Consider the following 23077-nt stretch of genomic DNA (forward strand, 5'->3'; position numbering starts at 1 on the left):
GTATCAGAAGGATATGGCGGCCTCACAGAGTCACAGGGAATTGGAGGACGAGGTGCAGAAAATGGGTTGGAACCAAAGCGGTCTCGTTTCGATGGTTCCGAGGCCTTGCTGGGCGCTGCTCTGTAAACTGTCGCGTCCAATAGCTTCTAGCCCTGGGTGAGGCCCGACGGCCGAGCCCCGGCCGGGTGCCCACGCCCTGGTGGGGCAGGGGCAGGGGCTGTCGCCCTCTGTGCTGGGGGGCATGAGGCAGCCGCTCCAGCACAATGGGGGGCCTCCAAGCCGCAGAGGGGGGTGTTGTGTCCTGGATAGCTAAGGACAGGAAGACTAGAATGGGTGGGCGTACAGACAAGCACTCAGGGAGGGAAGCGTAAACCAGATTCCCCCAGAAATAGCCTGAAAAGGTAAACGAGGAAGACAGAGGGTGGGTAGTCGGAAACGTGGAGAGGTCCTTAGTGTGTCTTCTAGGCCCTGTTCTCCTACTTCCTAACGTCTAGAGGAGGGTACAAAAAGAGAGTGAAAGAGTCTTATTTCTTGATCAAGGAAAATCAAGGCAAAATTAAAAAGGCGAAGCATCGTTCTCCTCGGGGCGAAGGTTGCGGAGGGCGGGAAGGGAGGGAAGGGGGAATGTGCATTGCTTAGATGTGTGGGCCGGTGAAGACATCTGGGCTGAGGGCTTAGCAGCTGTAGAACTTTAAACCCTTTGGAGTTCTGGGTACTTTTTCTATTTCAAAATAAAAACCAAAAGGATGGACTCTTCCCAGCTCCTGCAGACACTGGGCCCCAGGTCTCTCTATTCATCCGCCCATCCAGTGTTTACTGGCATTTAGAGACAGCCAAAGGTAAGTGACGCTTCCAGTGGCCCTGAAAAGTATGGTAGACGGTCACCAAAGACAGCTTCCGTTGGTTCCTTCCCCCCCTTCTGTCATACCCCCAACCTTGAATCTGCGCTGGTCTTGTGACTTGCTCTGACCTACAGGATGCACGTAAGTGATGTGTGCGTGTCCAGCCTAGGCTTTCAGAGGCCTGGCAGTTCCCACTTGCTGTCAGTCCCTCTGGCCGTCTAAGACCACTATGCTCTGAGGAAGCCCAAGCAGCTTCCTTTGGTCTTGATGAAACCCTCCTAACTGCCGACGTGCAGAAGACAGAAATGGCACTTTGAGAGCATCTGGCGCATGGGAATTGGGTGCCGTGCCCGTGCCCCATCTCCCCAGTGCTTGCAGGGGTCCCCCTTCCCCCGCTGTGTGAGGGGCAGCTGTGCACAGTCAGGACGGCTCCCCCCTCTCCCCACTTCCACTCCAAGTTCGGATCCAGCTCTGGCACTGACTGAGCTGCGTGGCTGTGGGCGGGTCAACTTCTCCACGTCTCAACTTTCTCATCTATAAACTGAGGAGGTGGGATCAGGCCTCGGATTTTAGAAATAAATGTCAAAAACAGCAAAGAAAGAAAAAGAGAAGAGCGCAGAGGCAGGGAAGAGACAGTGCGCGCACCAAGCGGAGCTGGGCCAAATCTCGCTGCGCATAGAACAGATCACGTTGCTTCTCACACGGAGACTCTGTCGGAAATTCCCCAAACCGTGACCTGAGCCAGCTCCAGCCAAGGCCCTCTGTCCTGCAGGAAGAAAACCTGAGCCCAGTCCCTCCGGACTCTGCATCCCCCGTTCTTTCTCCTCTTTTTCCTTTGTGGAACATTTCTCCTTGGTGATTCTTTCAGTACTTTTTTTAAATATTGAAAATAGATATTTTATTTTTACAAGGCACAATTTCAAAATGCAAATCATATACAATATGTAGATATAACAGACAAGTATAAATATAAGTGCATATACATGTAAAATGTCGGTGAGTTCTGTTTTGTTCTTTCTGACCCTTCAATCAAGAGGATTCACTGGGCCCAGCGTCCCTTCTGCCTCTCTGGGCCCCGCTTCAGCACACGCGGGGCGGCTGCAGACAGTGTCGTGGGAGCTCAGACGCTGGAGTCTTCCCCGTAGACGTCTCCCAAGCCAGGAGGAGCTTCGTAGCTGAGAGCCTCAGTTTTACTTTTCTCTGTAAACTGCAAGTCAGGATGAGGGCTGGAACACACAGTCCAGCGATGAGCTGTCCTGAATACGTGTCACAATGAAATAAAAGCCCTGCCCGGAATCCTCCAGCCTCTCCCGGGGGAGCTTCAGCTGCTCGGACTTTGGGAAGCCGGGCCCTGCGGTGGGCGGGCGGGCGGGTGGCATCCATCTGCACGCTGGAGAACCTGCTGGTCCTGGAGACACCCAGGCCGGGCACAGGTGGTGGGATCACACCAGGGGCGTGTGGTTATCCTGGTGGGCTTGCTCCTGTGCCCACTGCCCTGCGTGTCTCCTCAGTCTTCTCTAGCTAAAGCAGAGTGGCTCTTCCCTGCAGGCGTGGCCGGGCCGGTCTCGCCTGGGATTCAGAGGTGGTGTGGGCTGGTTTCCGTGTCTTCCTCTCTGCTGCTGGTCATCGGCTGAGCTTCCATGGTTTCCATCTCAATGTTGTTCGGCCGGGAAGTTCGCCTGCAAAGTAGATGATTCGCAGGTTTGGAAAAGAGGAGAGGGTTGCCCTCAAATCAGCAGATACTTCCTATCAAACGCGTACGCACAGCACCGGGTGGATCATGACAGTCATGAAACACTCAGTCCTCAGACGTGGGGAGAGCCTACACTGCCTGCGTTCACAGAGTGCTTTAAATCCTGTTTGGGTATTTTCAACCTCATCGTCCACCAAAGGTTTACGATGCTGCTGGAGCAACTCACCCCCGCCCCGGCTTTGCCAACCCTCTGGGACAAACGCGTTCCAGTCGCACACTCGTCAGCTTGGCCATTTGGCGCACTGTTTCTTTCTGAACTGGCCCTTGGTGGCCTGGACCCCGGGATCGTCGGTCCGGCTCTTGCTGCCCCATTTCTGACGGCTCTGTGGGCGGGGAAGGGCGCGCTCCGGCTCTGGGGTCGGGGAAGGGGAGTGTGAGAGTCCGCGGCCAGGAAAGGGATCCTTCCCGAGGGGGCGTCGGCATCGTCATGATGTGGCTCCTTTCTCACGGGGAAGGACGGACCTGGCCAGCGTGAGTCTCCCGCGCTACTCACCTTGATTTGAGGCAACAGGCCAGCAGAGCCCCGCTCAGCACGCACAGCAGGACGGCGGCAGTAGAGATGGTCACTGCAAGAGAACAGACCACGAGAGTCCCAGGAAGGTTCACTGCCGCAACCGGAATCCTTTACGGCGGGCGTTTTTCCCAACCGGCTTCCCGCAGTTCGCGTTTCTGGCAGCCACGCTATTCCCTCTATCCTACGTCTGGGCAAAAATACGCCCCCCTTTCCTGCCAACACTGCCGGCTGCAACTGTCCCCATCCAGGTCACCCCTCACCCTGCTCCTCGTCCTCACCCTACCAGGCAAAGCTCCTGGGTGACAGAGCAGAGGCCGGAGCAGGTCAGGAGGGGACAGCAAGAGCCTGACGGCCAAAGCCGGGGCGAGGGGCTGAGGAGGAGGAGGCAGAAGAGCGGGCAACTTTTTATGACAGAGGAGGAGCAGAAAAGGCGTTCTAAGAGAGGTGTTGCAGGTAAGAGGAGGGGAAGGGAAGAATTTAGGACTGTTCTGACCCAGCTGAAAGAAGCAGCCTGGAGCACTGGGGCACTTCGGGGGACACCTGAGATTTCCCAGACAGGACGGGAAGAGGGGGGTCTTCGTGAGCAAGGGGGCTTAGCCCGAGGGCAGGGGGACAGAACTACTGTTAAAAACGCTTGCAGCTTTGGCCAGTTTGCCTATCGTGAAATCTCTTGCAAAAATCACCCAGCTGCCGTATGTGCAAGACGACAGCGCTGACATCCGAACAGCACAAGCTTCCTGAGGACCACGGACCACACACGTCTCATGGACTGTGGGGGTGTTGGGGGCCTTCGCCTGCACGACCGCCAGGCCACGCCTCATACATCCACCAGGATAAATGTCCCCGGGCTCGGCCTTCCAACACAACACTACTGGAAACAGCCGGGTGTGAGGATGAGGGAACACTCAGGACCTCTGCGGCTGGGAGCATGAAGTGATGCCACTTTTCTCAAGGGCAGTTTGCAACACATAACAAAAGCCCATTCCCTTTGACCCTCCAATTCCGCCAGGAGTTTATTCTAAGGGAATAGAGAAATATATACGGGGGTATCCGCTCAAGTATTGTTTAAGATAATTTTCAGGATGTTAATCTAAATCTCTTACCAAAAGAAAATCAGTTAAATAAAATGTGATAGATACCCATACAATGGAATACTATTCAACTATTAAAATTATGAAATAGATCTACATTTATTGACATGGAAAGAAGTCTACAATATTGCAAGTGAAAAAAGGTGGCTGGGATACAAATGAACCCAAAATAATCTCCAAGAAACTGTGTGCGTGACCATATGCACAGAAAAGTCTAGAGGAATATATAGCAGGAGTGGTGGGATTATAGATAATCTTTATTTTCTTTTTAAGAAATATATATATTTTTACTTTCACTTTCCTTCCTCCCCTCCTCTCAGTCTCACCAAATCTCTTCCTCTGCCTATTATGATATAGAATAGTTGTGTATCTCTATAGAGTACAAGTAGCTAATCTTTATTTTCAATGTAAAAAATGTTTCTGTTCTTTTTCTCATAGTTTTGCAATCACACTCTAATTAGAAGAAACAATAAAATAGAAACAAAACAAAATGACTTGTAGGTAAGAGAAAAGTTGTTACCAAAGAAATAACAGAAAACATGAGAAATTAATGAAAAATATTGTCTTCAGACTTAACATTCATGATCACACGACTAAGAAAAGCATTTTTTTCCAGCAGAGATGCACCCTACCGTAAATCGTGTGACGACATCAGCTAGTGAGCCTGGCAGGCACTGACTGTTTACGCAGTGATTTATTGGAAAAGGCAAGTTGCTGTAAACTGTGGTTCTCCTTTCACAAGGCTGCTTCCTGTTTCTTTTTAAATAAGAATAAAAACTGCAGAGTCAAACTGGAGAGAGAAGAGGGCTGGCTCCTCAGTCAAGGGCAAAACAAAGGGTCGAATTCACAGCCTGCCCTCTAGGGCCATAGCCTCTCTCAACTACAACCCGGTAAATTTAGAAAGGAATTGAAACCAGAGTCACCAGACCATGAATTAAAAGGTCCTGCCCAGTTCTCCACCCTTTTGTGTTTCCTGGGGGTGTGTGGACTGGAGGAAAAGCAGAGGAAGAGACTTGGTGAGATTGAGAAGTTGGCCGGGCGCGGTGGCTCATGCCTGTAATCCTAGCTCTCTGGGAGGCTGAGGCGGGTGGATTGTTTGAGGTCAGGAGTTCGAGACCAGCCTGAGCAAGAGCGAGACCCCGTGTCTACTAAAAAAAAAAAATAGAAGGAAATTATCTGGACAACTAAAAATATATATAGGAAAAAAAAAAATTAGCCGGGCATGGTGGCGCATGCCTGTAGTCCCAGCTACCTGGGAGGCTGAGGCAGGAGGATCGCTTGAGCCCATGAGTTGGAGGTTGCTGTGAGCTAGGCTGACGCCACGGCACTCACTCTAGCCAGGGCAACAGAGCCAGACTCTGTCTGAAAAAAAAAGAAGAGGGGAGGAAGGTGGTAGTGGGGGATTGATTATCCTCCTGGAGGCCACGGAGGCCTGGGCTCCCCCTGCTCAGCGGGCAGTGCAGACGGCTACGGCACCGAGAGGGCAGTAGAGACAGCCAGTGGCAGCGTGTGGCAGAGATGCTCAAAGGGTCCTCTGGGAATGTGCAGAGAGCAGTCATCCCTTAGCACCACCCTGGCCAACCAGGGCGGTAGCTCCGGCGTGGCTGTGACCAGAGTGCCTGTGGCCAAGGTGGTTTTGACGGGAGAGCGTCAACGCATGACTCTGGATAGTGGCTTCTTTTCTAATTCTTACTGCACGAAGCACGTTGTCAGTGTTTGGTTTGGAGTAGATACTCACTAAGTACTTACTGGATTGAATTAAGCCTTTACGGTTCCACACGTGGAAGTAAATTTAAAGTGACATTTGCATTTTAATGACAAACACCCATTTCTTATCAGCTCAAGACCGCACCTGGCACAGAAGGGGAACCCAGTTTATATGCAATGAACGGCCAAAGGACACCTCATAGCGGTAGCTCCTGTCAAAGGCTGAGCACGTGGACTGCAGCAATCTATCCCAGATATGGAAGACTAGAGGCATTAACGCCATTCTGAACAACAAACTCCTCCCTCCTGGGTAGCACATGAATGTGCTGGTGTAAATGCTGCATCCTGACCTTTTATTCTACAATCAGGAGTCTTCAAGGACAGGGATGTGAGATCAGATATTGGAATAACTGTGTAAAGTTATCCATAGAAAGGGCTGCCAAGTGAGGCAGGAGATAGTTAAGACGATGAAACTATGAACCACATTTCTTAAATATTTATTAAAACATGGGAGCCTTCCCACTCACTTAATCATTGGCTCACTCGTGCAATATGTGAGCATCTACTATTTACCACACTGATCACAAACACGCTGGACTAAGGGAAATACTTACCGGTGGCTTCTCTGGAGCTGAATGGATTAGCACCTGCGGAGGAGAGAGGACAGTGAGCTGGGTCACAGCTGGGTCCCAAAGGCACAGTTTCTCACGAAGCAGGAGAAATCGCGGACAATTTGGTTCCCATCTCAGCACGGTGGGACACTGGCAGCTGGCATAAGCACGCTTGTCTTAGCAAGGAACAGGCAGGGTGACTGACTGAGGCTCTGGGCCACACTTAAGAATCGGGGTGGCTGCGGTGGCTCACACGTGTAATCCCAGCACTCTGGGAGGCCCAGGCGGGAGGATCGCTTGAGGCCAGGAGTTTGAGACCATCCTGAGCAAAAGTGAGATCTGTCTCTAATAAAAATAGAAAATTAGCCAGGCGTGGTGGTGCGCGCCTATAATCCCAGCTACTCAGGAGGCTGAGGCAGGAGGATCACTTGAGCCCAGGAGTTTGAGGTTGCAGTGAGCTACAATGATGCTACTGCACTCCACCCTGGGCGACAGAGCGAGACTCTGTCTCAAAAAAAAACCCAGATTCGCATATGCCCTAGAGAAGGTCCAGATTACAACAGCTGCTCTGCCCCCTAGATCTCGGCTCCGGGCTGCGGAGCACTTCTGTTCCCCGCCACCATGGGGGAAGCGGGCGTTACTCCCAGTCTCGGCACAGGGCCCCCCGTGCAGGCAGAGAAGGCTGCCGAGTCATGTCCGGAGGTGGGCTTTGCTTTCTAGCTATCCCCGCTGGACTAAGCCAGGCCCGGGGGCTGGGGCAAGGTCAGCCCGGCTTGGGGCTGGCGTAAAGCTGTGTGTTGTCTGGCGCCAGAGCTCAGCCCAGATCCCGGAAGCAGCACCTGCGACCCGGCCTCCCCTGGCGCGGAGCTAGCGAGTGCTGACCTGGTGGCTGGTGGGAGGCCGAGGGCGCGCCTGCCGAGGTCCCGGCAGTGGTCTGAGAGGGGGCCCGGGAGGACTCCCGCCTGCCCGGGCCTGTGGGTCCTGCGGAGGGCGCTTTGGAGGGGGAGCGCGGTGCAATGGCCGTCTCTGTGGCCACTGTGGTGTCTGACCTGGGAGATGAAGCTGCAGCAGGAAATTCCAAGACGGGGAGAACGTGAATATTTAGACTCGTCTCTGCTCGGCTCCTGCAGAGGGGGGACTGGGGAGTGGCTCCAGAGAGGCCACCCTGGCCAGCCCTCCCTGGCAAACCGCTCCCTTACGTGTCCATCCACCTGGAGAGGCTGCGGCACTGGTGCTGACCCCACAGAACACGGGATTCTCGGGGCACATAGGAAGAAAAGCTCCAAAGATCTGAGTAGCTCAGGCCTGTTTACTGGAGAAGGCACGTCAAACAGGAACGACTCAGCCCAAGTCACACAGGGAGCTGCGTTTGCCAGCAACAGCTCGGACGCTGACTGTATCATGTAAAATGTAAGTTGGCACATTTTTGAAATAAGGGGAAACCTGAGACGGGGTGTATTTGAGGACAGTGCCCTGACTTAGCTCCAGTCTCAGGAAGGGCTGCCTTGTCTTCCTCGTCCCTCCCTGGCAGGTGGCCGCCCCTGGACTGTAAGCTGTGGCACAACTGTTCGTGATTCCCTTTCCACGAGAAATGGACCTTCTGTCGTGGCAGACACAGACTTTAGGGAACGTGAGGTCCAGCCCCGCGGCTCTCTGTACATGCTGTTGTGGCCCATGTTCCCAAGGTCCCCTGGCCATACACGCTGGGAGAAGCCCTTACACCCCTGATCCTCTGTCCCCGACTCCCAGGTGCCCTCACCCCGCCCCACTGCCAGCCCTCTGGGGCGCCCTGCAGACAGAGCCCATCAGAGCATCGCATGGTCATGCCAGTCCCTGCTCTCGCATGTCTGAGCTCTTGACAGCGGCTTTGTCTCAGTGATGGACACCTGACCAGGCTTGGGTGAGTCAGGCGTGGCCAGATCAAAGGCGTTTGGGCGTTGCTCCAGGTTGCGTTGCTCCAGGTTTAAATGGAGCCAGCACCTGAGCCCTCCCCCATCTGCATGCAGCAGCTCACTCGCTAGGGGAAACCTCTGCCCAGCCTCTCCCTCCCCCATCGAGTGCAGTCCTCAGGCACCTAAGAGCCACCTGGGGGGCTATGAGAGCCCCCGATTCCCAGCCAGCCCCCCAGGCCAGCTGGACATCCATGCTGATGTCAGTGCACACCCCAGACCGAGAACCAACGCTCCGGGAGAGGGGGCTGCACTGGCGGAATGATGCCAACAGACGTGCCTGTACCTGGGGGCAGGAGGAGACTCAGGCCAGGGAGAGCCACGGACCGGGTGACGTGGCACGAAAACCGAGAGCTAAACGTGGAACAAAGTATCGTGGGATGCGGGGCATGTTATCCCAGGGCATTTGGCATCTCACATTTCACATTTTCTTAACATTGAGCAAGTGCTGAGGAAATCGCGCTGGAAGATTACCTAAGACTGTCAATCTACAGAACACCAGCAGCTTCACGCGATGCTGCTCGATAGAGCAGTCACCATGAATTTGCTAGTGTGTAGGATTTGGGGACAACTCCCCATGGGTCTCTTACATTCTGCGCATCTTGCAGACAGAGTGGCTGAGGGTTTTAGGGAACGTGAGGTCCAGCACTTCTCTGGATGCTTCTATAGCAAGTGCCTTGGAAGGGGGAACAACGTCTCCGCCGCAGCAAAGAGCAGGCGTGTTCACTGCCCAGGATGAAACGCTCAGGCTCCCGGAGTCGGGCTCCCGGAGCCGGGCTCCCCTCCTGCAGCGCAGCCCGCTGAGCGGACGGGCACCTGTTCAGGCACATCCGCGTTGCCCCCGCGGGCTCGGGGACAAGGGAACTGAGGCAAACGTGCCGAAGCTCTTGCTGCCTGGTCTCCCACCTGGCAGTGTCACCTTTTCTGCCAGCACCCGTGAAACCGTGGTGAGCCAACACGCAAGTGGGGTCAAAGCTCAGACCACTTCTGGTTCTCAGTGAGGACAAGAATCTCCAACTAAATATGACCTGACACATGAACAGCGCGCTTTAAACCACTATTCGTCACGTCCGTATGCAGCCTGGATATCAAGCAACTTTGATTTCAGAAAGAAAATCAAGCCACTGGAAATTCTGATCCTTGACTTGAATAAAAACGTTTGTGCTGCTGCCTAAATCCGCAGTGGCACACGGGCGGGGGTCCGTGAACCTGTGGGATTGTCGGGGGGATGGCCTGGGCGGTGGGAGGGTTTGAACCGGAGTCCTCAGAAAGTTTCCAACATTCCTACCTTTTCCAGAAGGGGAGGGGCTCTCTGGCTGTGGGGCCACCCTTGCCGGTGTTGCTGTGGAGAACGGCACTGGCCTTTGGTGAGTCAGGGAGGGGTCTCCTAGAGAGAGGATAACCACACGGCGTTTACGATCCTACGCGTGGAGCCCGCGGTGGCGTCAGAACTGGACACACAGAATATGTCAGTACGTTTACGGTGGAGAGATTCGGCTTCCTAGGACAGGTTGGAAGCACGGGACAGAAACAATGGATGTTTCCCAGCCCGAATGCCAAGACAGACTGCAAACTATTTTTCTAGCATTTCCAAAAAGACGGTGCAAGTTAAATATCAAATTTCTTTTTATTTTTGGCTGAACTGGTATCAACCCAATTTGGTAAGACTGGTTTTTCATGGGAAGATAAATGATCACTCGATAGATTCTGTTTGTTTAGCAGAAATAAATCTCTCCAAAGCACAAGAGTTTGGGAAAAAAATGAAGGGAGTTTGTAGTGGTCAGAAGGTGGGGCGACCCTTTGGACTAGAGGAAACCTGAACATTCCCCCAGTCTCGGGGCACTAAAACCCGGATTCCGGGTTCTCTTCTTTCCTCCTCCCTCCTGGCCCCGTTCAGAGCCTGCAGCCCTCGGAGCTCGGAGGAGACGTGACTCTCCCTGCGGAGGAGCCCGAGTCCCAGGCCTGGGTGCAGGAAGACACCCCCCGGCTCCCAGGGATGCTGCTCTCGGCCGCGCCGACCCCCCCTTCTCTTGCCCCCACGCCTGGGCGCTGCGTCCCCAGCCCCAGTGGAAGGGCTTCCTCCCTGCCTTCCCTCTGGTGCCTGGGTGACTCATCCAGGGAGGATGACAGGGACAAGGCTGGAGGGGGCCAGCATGCCGTGGCACAGCCCCAGGGCAGTGCGCAGACAATGACTGTGGGTTCATCTTTATTTTTCTAGAGGAAGGAAGAGGGGAGCAGGAGAGGGCTTGAGTGTTCCTAGAAACACTGAACGGCCCCCACCATGACAGTGTTTGGCTTCTGGGATGTTTACCCGGCTGCGGAGGGTTAAACAGAAAAGCGGGTTCTTGCTGCCGCCCTCCTCCTTGCTGGACACCACACAACATACCCGCATCCGCCTCCTGCTGAGGAACCGGAAAGCTCTCTGGGACGCAGGCATGCCTGTGAGCATGCACCCTGGTCCTAGCCAAATCCTCCTGCTACTATAATTTTTTTGGGGGATAGGGTCTCACTCTGTCTCCCAGGCTGGAGTGCAGTTGTGCGATCATAGCTCACTGCAGCCTTGAATCCCGGGCTCAAGCCATCCTCCTGCCGCAGCCTCTCAAGTGGCTAGGATTACAGGCGTGTGCCGCCATGCCCAGTTATTTTATTTCATTTTATTTTTACAGAGATGGGATCTCACTATGTTGCCCAGGCTGTCTCATCATCCTAATCTCAAAACTAAGCATCGATGGTAATAGTGGTTAATGTTTACCAGGCTTCACTTAATCCTCCTCCAGCCCACAGTGTTGGCATCAGGGCCATTTTCTGGATGACTGACCAGAGTTCCAAGAGGCGAAGGAAGGGCCTTGCCCAAGGCCTGGAGGATGTAGGTGGCAGAGCCAGGATGTGAGCCCAGAACTGTGTGGCACCAACACGTGTGTATTTCCAACGCCAGCAGGTGTCGTTTGGGGTCCCACTGGTGTATCTGGCCTCAGACCTCCATACAGATCTCTGGGGCCCCCAAGCCCGGCTCTGCTGTCCGTGCAGCCCTGGCGGGGGTCGGCACAGTGTGGGGCTGGCTACTTACTGATACACTCGAGATTGGGAGTCGTCCAGTGGGCGGTGTTCGTGGTCTTGTTTAACACGCACTCGGTCAGGCTGGACGTGCCGGCTTTGCGCTTGAAACCTGAGTTACACACATACCGCTCCCTGGAGTTCACACTGTAGCTCTTGACACGGATGTCTGCATGTTCCACGGATGTGGGGGTAGGGCACGTGATGCCTGCCAGAGGGGAGGGGAGAGGGATGACAAGACTGCCGCCGTGAACAGGCGTTTCAGGGGACGTGTGGGCAGTGGTCAGCAACTTTAGGGCTGGGGCCGGGTCATCCCAGGGGCCCCTTTAGCATCCTAAGTCCCAAGTGCCAAGCGTGTGGAAGACGTTCAGGAAGAGCACCATGACCCAGAAAGATCAAATGAAAAATAAAGAACATTCCGTATCACATAGGGCAAATTCCTCTCATATGTAAAAAGCTCTTGCAAATCAATGAAATGACCACCAAATCCCCTGGGAAAACCAGAAAAAGATACAGACAGTTACAGAAAAGGAAACACAAATGGCTCTTAAATATAGAAAATGATGCTCAATCTCATTCGTAATGGAAGAAATGTAAAATAAAGCTACCTGAGTCAGCACTTTCAGCTGCCAAGTGAGAAAAGAACTGAAAGTTGAGCAATATTCCTTTTAGGTCAAAAAGGCGCTTTCATATTGCTTATGCAACCCTAGTGAGCTGTATTACGATCTCGCTAAAGATTACAGATGCACATGCTTTCTGACCCCACAGTTCTACTTCTGGCAATTTATCTCACAGATACATGTGCATACCTAGGGAACACTGTTACGATGTACCCCCAACCCAGCAGTTCCACCTCTAAGAATTTATCTTGCAGATATACTGGCCTATTTGTGCAGTGAGTACACACACAGTTATTGATTATAATAGCCCGTGTCTGTAAATAATCTTGCCCGTCATCAGGAGAGGATTAAATAAGTCAATTATAGTACAGCCGCCCAGCGAAGGACCCAGCTTTTCACAATAGGCTAAGAGAGCTCTTTGTGCACTGAAGCGGAGAAATCTCCAGGATACGGTGTTAAGTTAAAAAGAAAGGAACGTAACAGTGTGTATTATATGCTACCATCTGGGAAAAAAGGAAACACAATACATATACATAATTTTTTGTGTCTACATAAATCTCTGAAAGGATACACAAGCTGCTCACAGCACTGGGACTGGGGCAGCCGAGACAATGGATACCTTTTCACCGGATGTCTTTTCCTACTTTGAATTTTTAATGGCGCAAATGTTTTATCAATTTAAAATGCTTTTGAAAGTTTTTTTTAATGTTCTGTTTCTTTTTTTTTGAGACAGAGTCTCACTGTGTTGCCCGGGCTAGAGTGCCGTGGCGTCAGCCTAGCTCACAGCAACCTCAACCTCCTGGGCTCAAGTGATCCTTCTGCCTCAGCCTCCTGAGTAGCTGGGACTACAGGCATGTGCCACCATGCCCAGCTAATTTTTTCTATGTATTTTTAGTTGTCCAATTAATTTCTTTCTAGTTTTTTAGTAGAGACGGGATCTCACTCTTGTTCAGGCTGGTTTCGAACTCCTGAGCTCAAACAATCCGCCCGCCTCGGCCTCCCAGAGAGCTAGGATTACAGGCGTGAGCCACTGCGCCCGGCCTAATGTTCTGTTTCTTAAGCTGGTATGTACAGGGGTTTATATTACTCTTCTTCATATATTACATATGTGCCGCGGTGGAAGTGAAAATATTTGACAGCCGGTGCCACTCAGACAGAGCAGTCGGAATAGACGCTGGCCTTCACCTGGGGGACCGCTGGCCGCGGACGACAAGGAGGCCACGCTGATGAGAGCCGTGCGTATGGTAGGTACTGTTTTAAATATTCGAAACCGCTGTGGTCCCTGGCTGAGGCGGGAGGATGGCTTGAGCCCAGGAGGTTGCAGTGAGCTGTGGTTGTTGGAGTAGGCAGTCAGTTATGAGCAAGGGAGGAAGGAATGGAAAAGTGAGTCAGCTGGCTCGAACGAACAGCCCTTGAACAAACAGGCCTGAGAAGAAAACAGCCATTGATGTCCCAGCGTTGCACAGGTACAAAGTGACCTTTCCGCCATTTTTAAAATTTTATTTATTTTTCATTTAATTAACAAATAAAAACTGTATATATTTGTTAGGTAGATAGTTAGCATCTCCGGCTCTTCTCGGGACAAGGGTGCCCTGCTTTGGTGCTGTCTCCAGCAATGGCCCCACCTGGGAAGAAGGATGGGGCGGGCTCTCCATCGTGCTGCTGCCCCACCCTTAATCCCATCCCAGCAACCGCTGCACCTGGGGAAGGAGGGAACGCTGTATCAATTAGGGAATTCTCCAGCCAGGCATGATGGGATTTAGAAAGTGACCTAGAGTAACCTAAGGGCAACTAATATGCCCTTAGCTTGAATCTGCATTGCGGTTCCTGCGCAGGCCAGGAGTTCTAGACCAACTGGGCAACAAAGTGAAACCTCGAGACCTCATTTCTACAAAAAATAAAAAAATTAGGTTGGTCGCGGTGGCTCACACGTGTAATCCCAGCACTCTGGGAGGCCCAGGCAGGAGGATCGCTTGAGGGCAGGAGTTTGAGACCAGCCTGAGCAAGAGCGAGACCCCATCTCTACTAAAAATAGAAAAATTAGCTGGGCGTGGTGGGCACTTGTCCCAATACTGTCCTTTCTAGCTATTTCCTCCCCAATTCTGGATCTAATGAGGGTCACATTTGCATTTAGTGCTCACATTTCTTTAGGTTCTTTCGAGCCCAAACACTTTCTCTGCCTTGCTTGTTCTTGATCTTGAATCCAGGCCAGCGATTTCGTAGACTGTGTCTCAATTTCGGCTCGTCTGGTGTTTCCTCATGATCAGATCCAGGTGGTGGGTTTTTGGCAGGAATTCCACAGATGTGACGGGGTGTCCTGCTCATCGAATTGTGTCAGGAGACACATGGCGCCCGTTTGTCCGGCGGAGGCTGCAGAAGGGGACTTTGTCCTCTCTCCCGCTCCCCCGTGGGAACCACCGGCCCCTCGGCTCTTCCCGTGTTCGGTGGGTTCCCGCACCTGCCGCCTGCTGCCATGGCCTTTCCTTCTGCCCTCCGCGCGGCCACCACCCGTGTCCCGGGCCACCCCTCTCCGCAGCACTCCCACCCTTGTGGCTCCAGGCCTCCCGCACTTGGTTTTACGACACAATTCGATGCTTAATTACACGATTAATTTTTTTCGAGAACCTAGTACTGGTACAGTTTCCTAAGTATTAGCCATTCATCTCTCGGCATTTCCCTCCTACCTCTAAAATGGTAACTCCAAGCCCTCCTGGGGACAAGTTTCTCCTCTTTCACCAAAAGACCGGGAATGCCCCGCGGAAGGGGTAGCAGATGAGCCTGTCCTCACACCGTTGAACACACAGCTGACATTGCTCAGTAGTAATTTAAGGGGGGCAAAGATTTCCTTGGCAAAATAACAAAATCAAAAACCACAAAGGAAAAGTAATGGTGGTGTAAACACTTAAATGAAAGAGCTAAATTTAATGAAAGAATTAAAAGACAATCAAGTCAAAGAAAACATTTGCCACAAATGTCAAAGCGTTAAGATTTTTAGCACGTAAAGGACTCTCATAAAATTAACACAAAGACACAAACCCTCATAGCACAAACGGGCAAAGCACACAATGAGTAATTCACAAAAGACGCTACACCTACGTCCCTATGAAAAACGTCCCAAATGTCACTAACATTTATCCTCATTAGAATTCCGTGAACTCTGCCCTTGCCTCTGAAGTTGAAGGATCCTATACCAGGCTCCCTTCCACTCAGGCGAGGGGCGCGCCTGTCCCTTTGATACGGATGGTGGCAGGGAAATCTCAAATTCCAGATTGTTCTTCCAATTCAAGCCCCGTCCCAGAGCCTTCTCTGCTGTCAGAGTGGCGGTCCTCTGTTCATTTCCCGTCCCAGGCATTTGTTGTCCAATGCCTGTCACCGGCACTCCCCATTCCGATGGGGACATGTCTTCGGCTAGGCTGACGGTGCGGGGGATGGAGTCAATCCAGGCAGTTGTGGAGATGGGCTTGGATTCAGCTGTTGCTATGGTTACCAAGCACCCCTGGCTTGGAATTCTTCTCAGGTTATCTATGGCTGTCTCAGAGGGTTTTCTTCAATGTTCTGCTCCACCCTCATCCTCTGTCCTCTATGTGTCTAAACCACACTCCCCCAGCCCCCCATCCCACCCTCGTCCACGGACGGCTGTGCTGGGTACTTGGCGTCTGTTTGCCTGGTGGGGGTGGGGGTGAGGACAGTTGTCCATTGTCCTGAGTCTCAGGCGGGTCTGGTGTAAGTTGGAGCTTTCAGTTATTTTGCTCCTTCCCTGCAGGGAAGGAGCCAACCTTTCCCTTGTATCTTTAGCAGCCTTTGTTCGAGAAAATCTCCTCCCCTCTTCCAGCAGCGGTAGACCGCCAGTGGTATTTGTGTAGGACCAAGTGTGTGTGTGTTTATTATGTCTGGACTTGCCATTCGATGCCATTGACCTATTTGTTTGTCTAGACACCACGCCATGCTGTCTTGATGACTGCAGCTTCCCAGTAACCACAACTCAGGGAGTGTAAGTCCTCCTACTTTGTATCATTTTAAAAGTTGAGTCTGCGCTTCGAGGTCCTTTGCTGAATTTTAGAATCAGTACACCTTAATTTCTACAAAAACAAAAAAGCCTGCCCAAATTTTGATTGGCATTGCATTAAATCTACAGATCAGTTTGAGGAAAAACTGACAATAATATTGAGTCTTGTCAAAACCCACCCACACACTATCTCTCTTGATTTGTTTGTCTTCTGTCATTTCTCTCGGAAATGTTGGATAATGTCTGTGTGGCAGCCTCGTACTTCTTTTGTCAGACGTATCCCTAAGTATTTAATACGTTTCGATGCCAATGCAAGTGGTAATGTTTGTATTCCAGTTTCCCATTGTTTGTTGCTAGTATTCTGTATATTGGTTTTTTTGTACATTCAACCATGTATTCTGCAATCTTGCTAATTTATGATTTCATTTTATCTCCTTAGTTGGCTTATTAACTATAACTCATTGTTGTGTAATTTTAGTGGTTGCTTTAAGGCTTATACTATATATCTGTACAGTTTTCCTTCAAGTGATACTATGTTCCTTTACGCAGACAGTATAAAAACTGAAACAAAACATTTCCACTTGTCTCCTCCCAGCCCCTGTGCTATTGCTGCCATACATTTCGCTTCTACGTAAGTTATACATCCCACGGCACATTGTTACTATTTTTGCTTTAAATAGTTGATTATCTTCTTTCACCTATGGATTTAAAAAGACATTTGTGCTCTGTTAGTCATCATTTCTGAGTATTTTGTAGCAGGAGGGTTTTTTAGTGTCTACTCCGTCATTTTGCTGATAAAGGAAGTCTACCAGTGGTCATTCCCTTGGGAACTGTCCTTGAAGTTAAGAGAAACCCATGAACAGTTGACATTTGAATACACAAGGATATCAATACACTGCAGCCAACTCAACCAGCCAAATGGTGGCCGGTTACTCACTTTGCAAAGCTAGATTGCCTCAGAGCTACACTGGAGACAATATGTCTAATTGTAGCAATAACCGTTCATTTCCTCATGCCTTAATCGCCTCTTCTGATACTTCAATTATTTCTATATACTGTCTCAGAACACTGTTCCCTAGATATTCACTGTAAGCAAGTGTCACCTCGTTTACGATATTATAACCCCCTTGAAGACAGTGCATGCATTTCACAGTTCTCTGGCACTCTCATGTTTCTGAGCCTGGTGTACAATCGATATTTTCTGAAGTTAGTGGCTTGTGATAACATATACTGAAATGATGAAGTGATGGAAATTAGGGTAAACTGAAGGTCTGGGATTTGCAAAAGTCTTAAGTAGCCAAAAAACATAGACAACAGGTCCTAACAATTATGTGAAGTCATCAAAATAGTGTGTAGGGCCACGCCTCTTTCTGCAACCCAGGACCCGTGAATTACACTTCCTTACCTACCAGGGTGATGTGCAGAGTCTACTGTGAGTCAGGAGCCTTGGCCTGGTCTCACATCCGGAGTTCAGAAGCCCTCAGGTTAGCGTGCGCCTCCTGTCCTTTACGCAGAGTGAGATTCATTCCAACATTCCTTTCACCTCTTCTACCATTCCAATGCCTGCCACCTGCCAGGGGCGGTGGGACACCAACAAGTGGTTGGTGTGGTTCCCGCACGTGGAACACGTGGTTCCCGCCCCCAAGAAGCACATTGTGAAGTGGATGCCCCAAAAGAACAAAGGCCTCTGCACTCACAGCGATCCATTCTCCTTCCTTATTTTCCTAGCCGAAATGCCAGCCAAGCCGACAACACACTTCCTTTTGCAGCTCACTGTGAGTACAGACTGTACCCAGATCATTATCCAAAACTCACCAATTCCTTTCTTTGTCTCTCAGGCTCAACTGAGCCTCCCAACCCACCTCTTGTGTGCTGCGTGAATTCCATCACAGTTCAAACCCGTGAATGATGAGTTTTGGAGGCTTGCAAGAGTTGAGGGGCTGTAGGTTGAAGAGCAAACGAAAGGAAAAGAATGAACTACATTCTATACTTTCCGGGCTGAAGAGGATACCTGGCCCCTCCTGTCTCCTGCGTTAACACTGCCTGGGCACAGGGTTTCACACCACTCACTGGAACCACTGCAAGACGATCCCTTCTCCACACTCTGTGCAAGAACGACCTTCCCACCACGCAGCTCCATCCCGGCACAGAAACCACTGCACGGAAGGGAATCAGCTTTTCCAAGGAGAAGCCTTCACATCCCATCAACCGTGTGCAGAGAGCCACGCTGACATGGCTCCTAGAACATATACTGAGGGATTTTGTATATTTATTCATTGAGCTATGTACTGTTTGATAAGATCAACTTGGCTAAACTGATTTAGCCCGAAATGAGTTAGTTTTGAAATGATGATTTGACTGAAAAAGAGAATATTCCCCAGAAACATTTCAGCCATTTTTTTGGATGTTGAGGGGTTCCTCCTTGCTTTTTTCTTTTTCTCTATAAGGCTCAGTTTCTTCCAGTTATTCCTACCTTGTGTTGTTCAGAACATCGAACATTTTAAAACAAACTAAATATCCAACAATCAGGAGGAAAGTAAAGCCTCACCACAGCTCCAACAATAACGAATTATTTAAAAAAAAGTTGTAAAGGATTATAAAGTGTTGGCAAAGTACGCACAAATGTTATACGTAGTGACTTTATAAAACTTTATTTTCAGCAATTTGCAAAATTTATAACATCATCAAAACACTGCTGAACAAGGAGATCACTTATAATTAATAAAAATAAATTAGAAAAAGCTCCAAAATTCTAGATCACTATTGTGATATCTCTTTTGTAGCTTTATTTATTTATTTTTCCAAAATTCTAGATCACTATTGTGATATCTCTTTTGTAGCTTTATTTATTTATTTTTCCAAAATTCTAGATCACTATTGTGATATCTCTTTTGTAGCTTTATTTTATTTATTTTTCTTATCCAAAAATAATTCAAATTATGGCAGAAAAATAAGAAAAGGCAGATAACTGCATACATGCGCACATCTGCCTGACACATAATATCTCCCTATTCAATTCTGGATCTTCGAGTAAAAAAGGATGCATACTATTTGAAAGCAATTCCGCTTTATTTATGCAATCCTCGAGTGTTGAACATTTAGGTTGATTTCAATAAATCCCATATTTTGCATATTTAAGTTTTTATCACTGTTTTTTTTTTTTTTTGCTGTCAGTAGCAGCACAAAAGCAGTAATAACTAGATAAAATTGATTTGAAATAAAAAACAAAAGGTTTGGGCAAAGCCTCCACAGTGCTGAAAATGTGAATTTCCCTCCAATTCAGGCCTTTTAAATAAGAAGAGACTCACAACAACTTCCTGTGCCTATTAGCACTGCACACCTGCTGAACTAGCATGAACAAACTGGAGACGATATTATTTACTCGATTACTGATGAGAAATGAGGTGTTCTCTGTCATTTCCTACCAGAGTCATTCTACCAAGTGGCAAATTTAATGATTTGGGGCCACTTCCCTTCCAAGCTCACTTAAAAACACCAGGCGTCCTCTGTTCTGTGATCTCTCTTCCCATTTTTACACCAACACCGTACGGGCTTGACTACTGTAACTTTATAGTAAGTCTCACAATCGGGGAGTCTTGTTCCTCCAACTCCGTTCTTTTTAAAAGTTGTTTTGCCTATAGATCTTTTGCATTTACATGTGAATTTTGGAATCGGTTTGCCAATTTCTACAAGAAAGCCTGTTGTATACTCCAACAAGCCCACACATCATGGACAGCTGATGTTCAAAAGGTGTAAGAGCAAATCAGTGAAGATAATCTTCTCGATAAATGGTGCTGGAATAATTGGATATCCATATGCAAAAAACTAACCGAAACAATCTTCAATCCGTACTTCACATTACACACAAATGAACTCAAAATGGATTACAGCCATAAATGTAAACCCTAAAGCTTTAAAACTTATAGAGGAACACATAGCAGAAAACTGCTGTAACTTTAGGCTAGGCAGAGATTTCTCAGATACAACATCAAAAGCATAATATATGGAAAAACAAATAAATAATTTGGACTTCATCAAAATTTAAAACTTCTGTTCTTTATAAGACTCTGTTAAGAGAATAAAAAGACAAGCCACAGACTCTGAGGAAAAACTTACAAATCATACATCTGATAAAGGCATTGTATCCAGAAGAGATAAAGAACTCTCAAAACTCAGTAATGACACAACTCGATTTTCAAAGGGGCAAAATATTTGGACAGAGAGTTCTCCGGAGAAGATACCTACATGGCAAATAAGCACGGGAAAGGATGTTCAACATCAGTAGTTATTAGGAAGACACAAATTAAAACAATGAGAGACCACTACGTACCTAACAGAATGGGTAAAATGTAAAAAGACTCATCGCAGCCAGTGCTGACAAGGGCGTGGAGGAGCTGGAACTTTCCTGTGCTGCTGGTGGGAATGTCAAACAGTACAACCACTTTGGAACGTGGTTTGCCGTTTCCTAGAAAGTTGAACATACACTTGCCACGTGACCCAGCCACTCCACGCCTAATCATCTGCTATCCAAGAGAAGTGACAGCATGTGTCCACACCAAAACCTGCATGCAAATGCTCATAGCAGCTTTCTACGTCCTAGCCCAACCCAAATGTCCGTGAACCAGTGAATGGATAAACGCACGGTGGGCTTGCCATGGGCTGCAATACTACGAAGGGATGGAAATGAATACTTGATACAAGTTACAAGCTGGATAAATTCTCAGAATAACCACTATGAGTGAAAGAAGCCACACAAGAAAGAGAATATACTGTATGATTCCATTTATATAAAATTCTAGAAAGTGCCATAAATCAACAGTGACAGAAAACAGATACATGGGTTGCCTGGAGATGGGTGGGGTGGGAGGCAGGGATTATGCAGGAAGCTTCCGGTCGGGATAGGTATGTTTACTCTCTGGAGTGCAGCGTTGGTTTCACGGGTGCAGGCATTTACCTCTAAACTTAGCACATTGTACAATTCAAATACATGCAGCTTACTGTGTGTCAATCATACTTCAATGAGGCTGTTAGAAAAACAAAACCGAAAACGAACATCGGGAGCTGCCCAATGGCACCTCTGTAAGGTGGAAGAGCAAGACTGGGTGTAGCTGATGAACTTCAGAGATCCCCCCTCTGACTCCCCCTCACTGTGAGGCAGACACCTCATCTTTGCTGGGCTCTGACTACAAATGCATTTCACTTTCACGTTGTGCAATGGAGCTGGCACCTCCTCCGGGGTCATGCATGTCACTGGCTAGTCAGATGGGAGGAAATGACCAGGTCACCCGCATAACCCAGCTTCTCAGATGTGGGGAAAATCCAAGCATCACAGTCTCATGAAAACGAAACTTCATGAAATCCTGCAGATCTAGAAAGTTCAGACCAAGCCAGGCAGCGGCAACTGTGGATGGATCTGGCTCTGGCCACGTCCTGGGCAGACTGGCCCAACTGGATGTAAATTACTGGGGGTCTTCTTGCCTAAAAACGCACAGAGATCATGCCAATTCTCTCATGGAGAGCCCAAAATCGTGTGCGCATTTTGCGAGTATGTGAATTCATGAGTTTTTCTGGGGAGAGGGTTCATGGCTTTCATCAGACCCTCAAAGAGCTCCTTGACTGTAAAAAGATTAAGAAGCACCAACAAGGATACAGCCAGACCCATCTCCCTTTTCTCGCCCTTCCTCTGGCTCCCGGGACAAAGCCCTAGGAGTCTCCCTGTTGAGCTTAGATCCGCATGACCCGCGTCCTTTTGGAATGCACCAAGCGGTCACCAGATTTCCTTCCCCTTTTCCTGGGAGTGTAGACTCCAGGCTGCCCCACCTTCCCGCGCCCTCTGCCAGCCTCCCGCTCGCTTGAGGACTGGGAGTTTCCACGTCCCAGGTGTGCAACTTGCCCTACGCGCTTTTTCCTCCCCAGGGACGCAGTCCCTACCCCTTCCTTCCAGCGACCCACTTACATAATTCACTTTTGCCTGAGGGTCGAGAGGGGTCGTCTTCCCGGGACCGCGCCTAGTCCGCGCGCCGCGCGACACGCGCACAGGCGTCCGCGCGGGCTCGGAGACGTGCGCGCTCGCACCTGCGCTCGCACCTCCGTCGGCGCGCCCCGGCCGAGCCGGGCTCGTCGGAGCTGCTGTCCTCCCGCGGCCGGGAAGCCCGCGCTGCCGCCCGCTCCCTCCGGTGGCTGAGCCGGGCGCAGGCTGCGGCGCTCTCCCGCCCCGGCCGCGGCTCCGCGCGTGTGTCCCCAGGCGCGTGTCCCCCGCCCCCTCCCGCCCCGAGCGGGCGCGCACCGCGGCCCCGCGGGGACGGACTCCCAGCCCGGCGCGGAGGTGCGGCGCTCGGGGCGGTCATGCGCGACGCCCGGGCCCCCTCCCGCCGCCCCGCCCGGGCGCGCGCCGCTGCCTACCCCGCGTCGCCGGCGTCCGGAGCAGCAGCAGCAGCAGCAGCGCGGGGAGCGCCCGCGCCGGGCCGCCGCGGGGCCGCAGCCGGGTCATGGCCGCACGCCCCGCAGTGCCCGCCGCACGCCCCGGGCCGCCGCGCGTGCGACACCGAGGCCCGGGAGAGGTGGCGAGCGCGGCTCCCGGGCCGGCCGCCCGCCAGGCGCATCCGCTTTCGCTTTTGCTTTAGTCCGCGGAGGGCTGCGGAGAGGTGCGGAGCCGGGACGGATCCGTGACTCAGCATCCGCACCCCTGCCGGGGAAGGGCCGGCCGCGCTCAGCGGGGACCCCGGGACCTCAGCGGCGCGAGCCCGGGTCCTCGCCCTCCGCCGCCTCCTCCTCATCCTCCTCCCGGCTCCTCGCTCCCCGGGACCCGGGACCCGGGACCCGGGCGTCCGTTCGGTCAGGTGTCCCCACTGCAGAGGGAGTGAGCAGAGCCGTCGGGGCGCAGTCTGTCCGGGACGCCCCGCCGCTCAGCGTTCCTGCGGGATTCGCCCC

At 50.9% G+C, this 23077-nt stretch overlaps 1 protein-coding gene across 1 annotated transcript; it reads right to left on the reverse strand.

Moving 5' to 3' along the window:
* Positions 1 to 1773: 1773 nt before the first annotated feature.
* IL15RA (interleukin 15 receptor, alpha) lies at positions 1774 to 22749 on the reverse strand. The gene is made up of 8 exons (XM_012664905.1): positions 22662 to 22749; positions 22550 to 22600; positions 11535 to 11729; positions 9756 to 9854; positions 7401 to 7580; positions 6522 to 6554; positions 3089 to 3161; positions 1774 to 2521 (listed from the first exon to the last, which is right to left on the reverse strand). Exons 1-8 carry the CDS (start codon positions 22747 to 22749, stop codon positions 2419 to 2421), a joined length of 822 nt encoding a protein of 273 aa, XP_012520359.1. The 3' UTR covers positions 1774 to 2418.
* Between the last annotated feature and the right edge of the window lie 328 nt (positions 22750 to 23077).

This window comes from Propithecus coquereli, unplaced genomic scaffold (genome assembly GCF_000956105.1).
Source record: "Propithecus coquereli isolate 6110/MARCELLA unplaced genomic scaffold, Pcoq_1.0 Scaffold94, whole genome shotgun sequence".
NCBI classification, from domain to species: Eukaryota; Metazoa; Chordata; class Mammalia; order Primates; family Indriidae; genus Propithecus; species Propithecus coquereli.

Coding starts and splice junctions, on each gene's coding strand:
- IL15RA (XM_012664905.1), bottom strand. CDS start 22,749: ATGCGCCTGGCGGGCGGCCGGCCCGGGAGCCGCGCTCGCCACCTCTCC. Junction 6,555..7,400: donor GGCCTCCCACCAGCCACCAG/GTCAGCACTCGC, acceptor TCTCCTCCGCAG/GTGCTAATCCATTCAGCTCC. Junction 3,162..6,521: donor CAGCTCCAGAGAAGCCACCG/GTAAGTATTTCC, acceptor GTTCTCTTGCAG/TGACCATCTCTACTGCCGCC.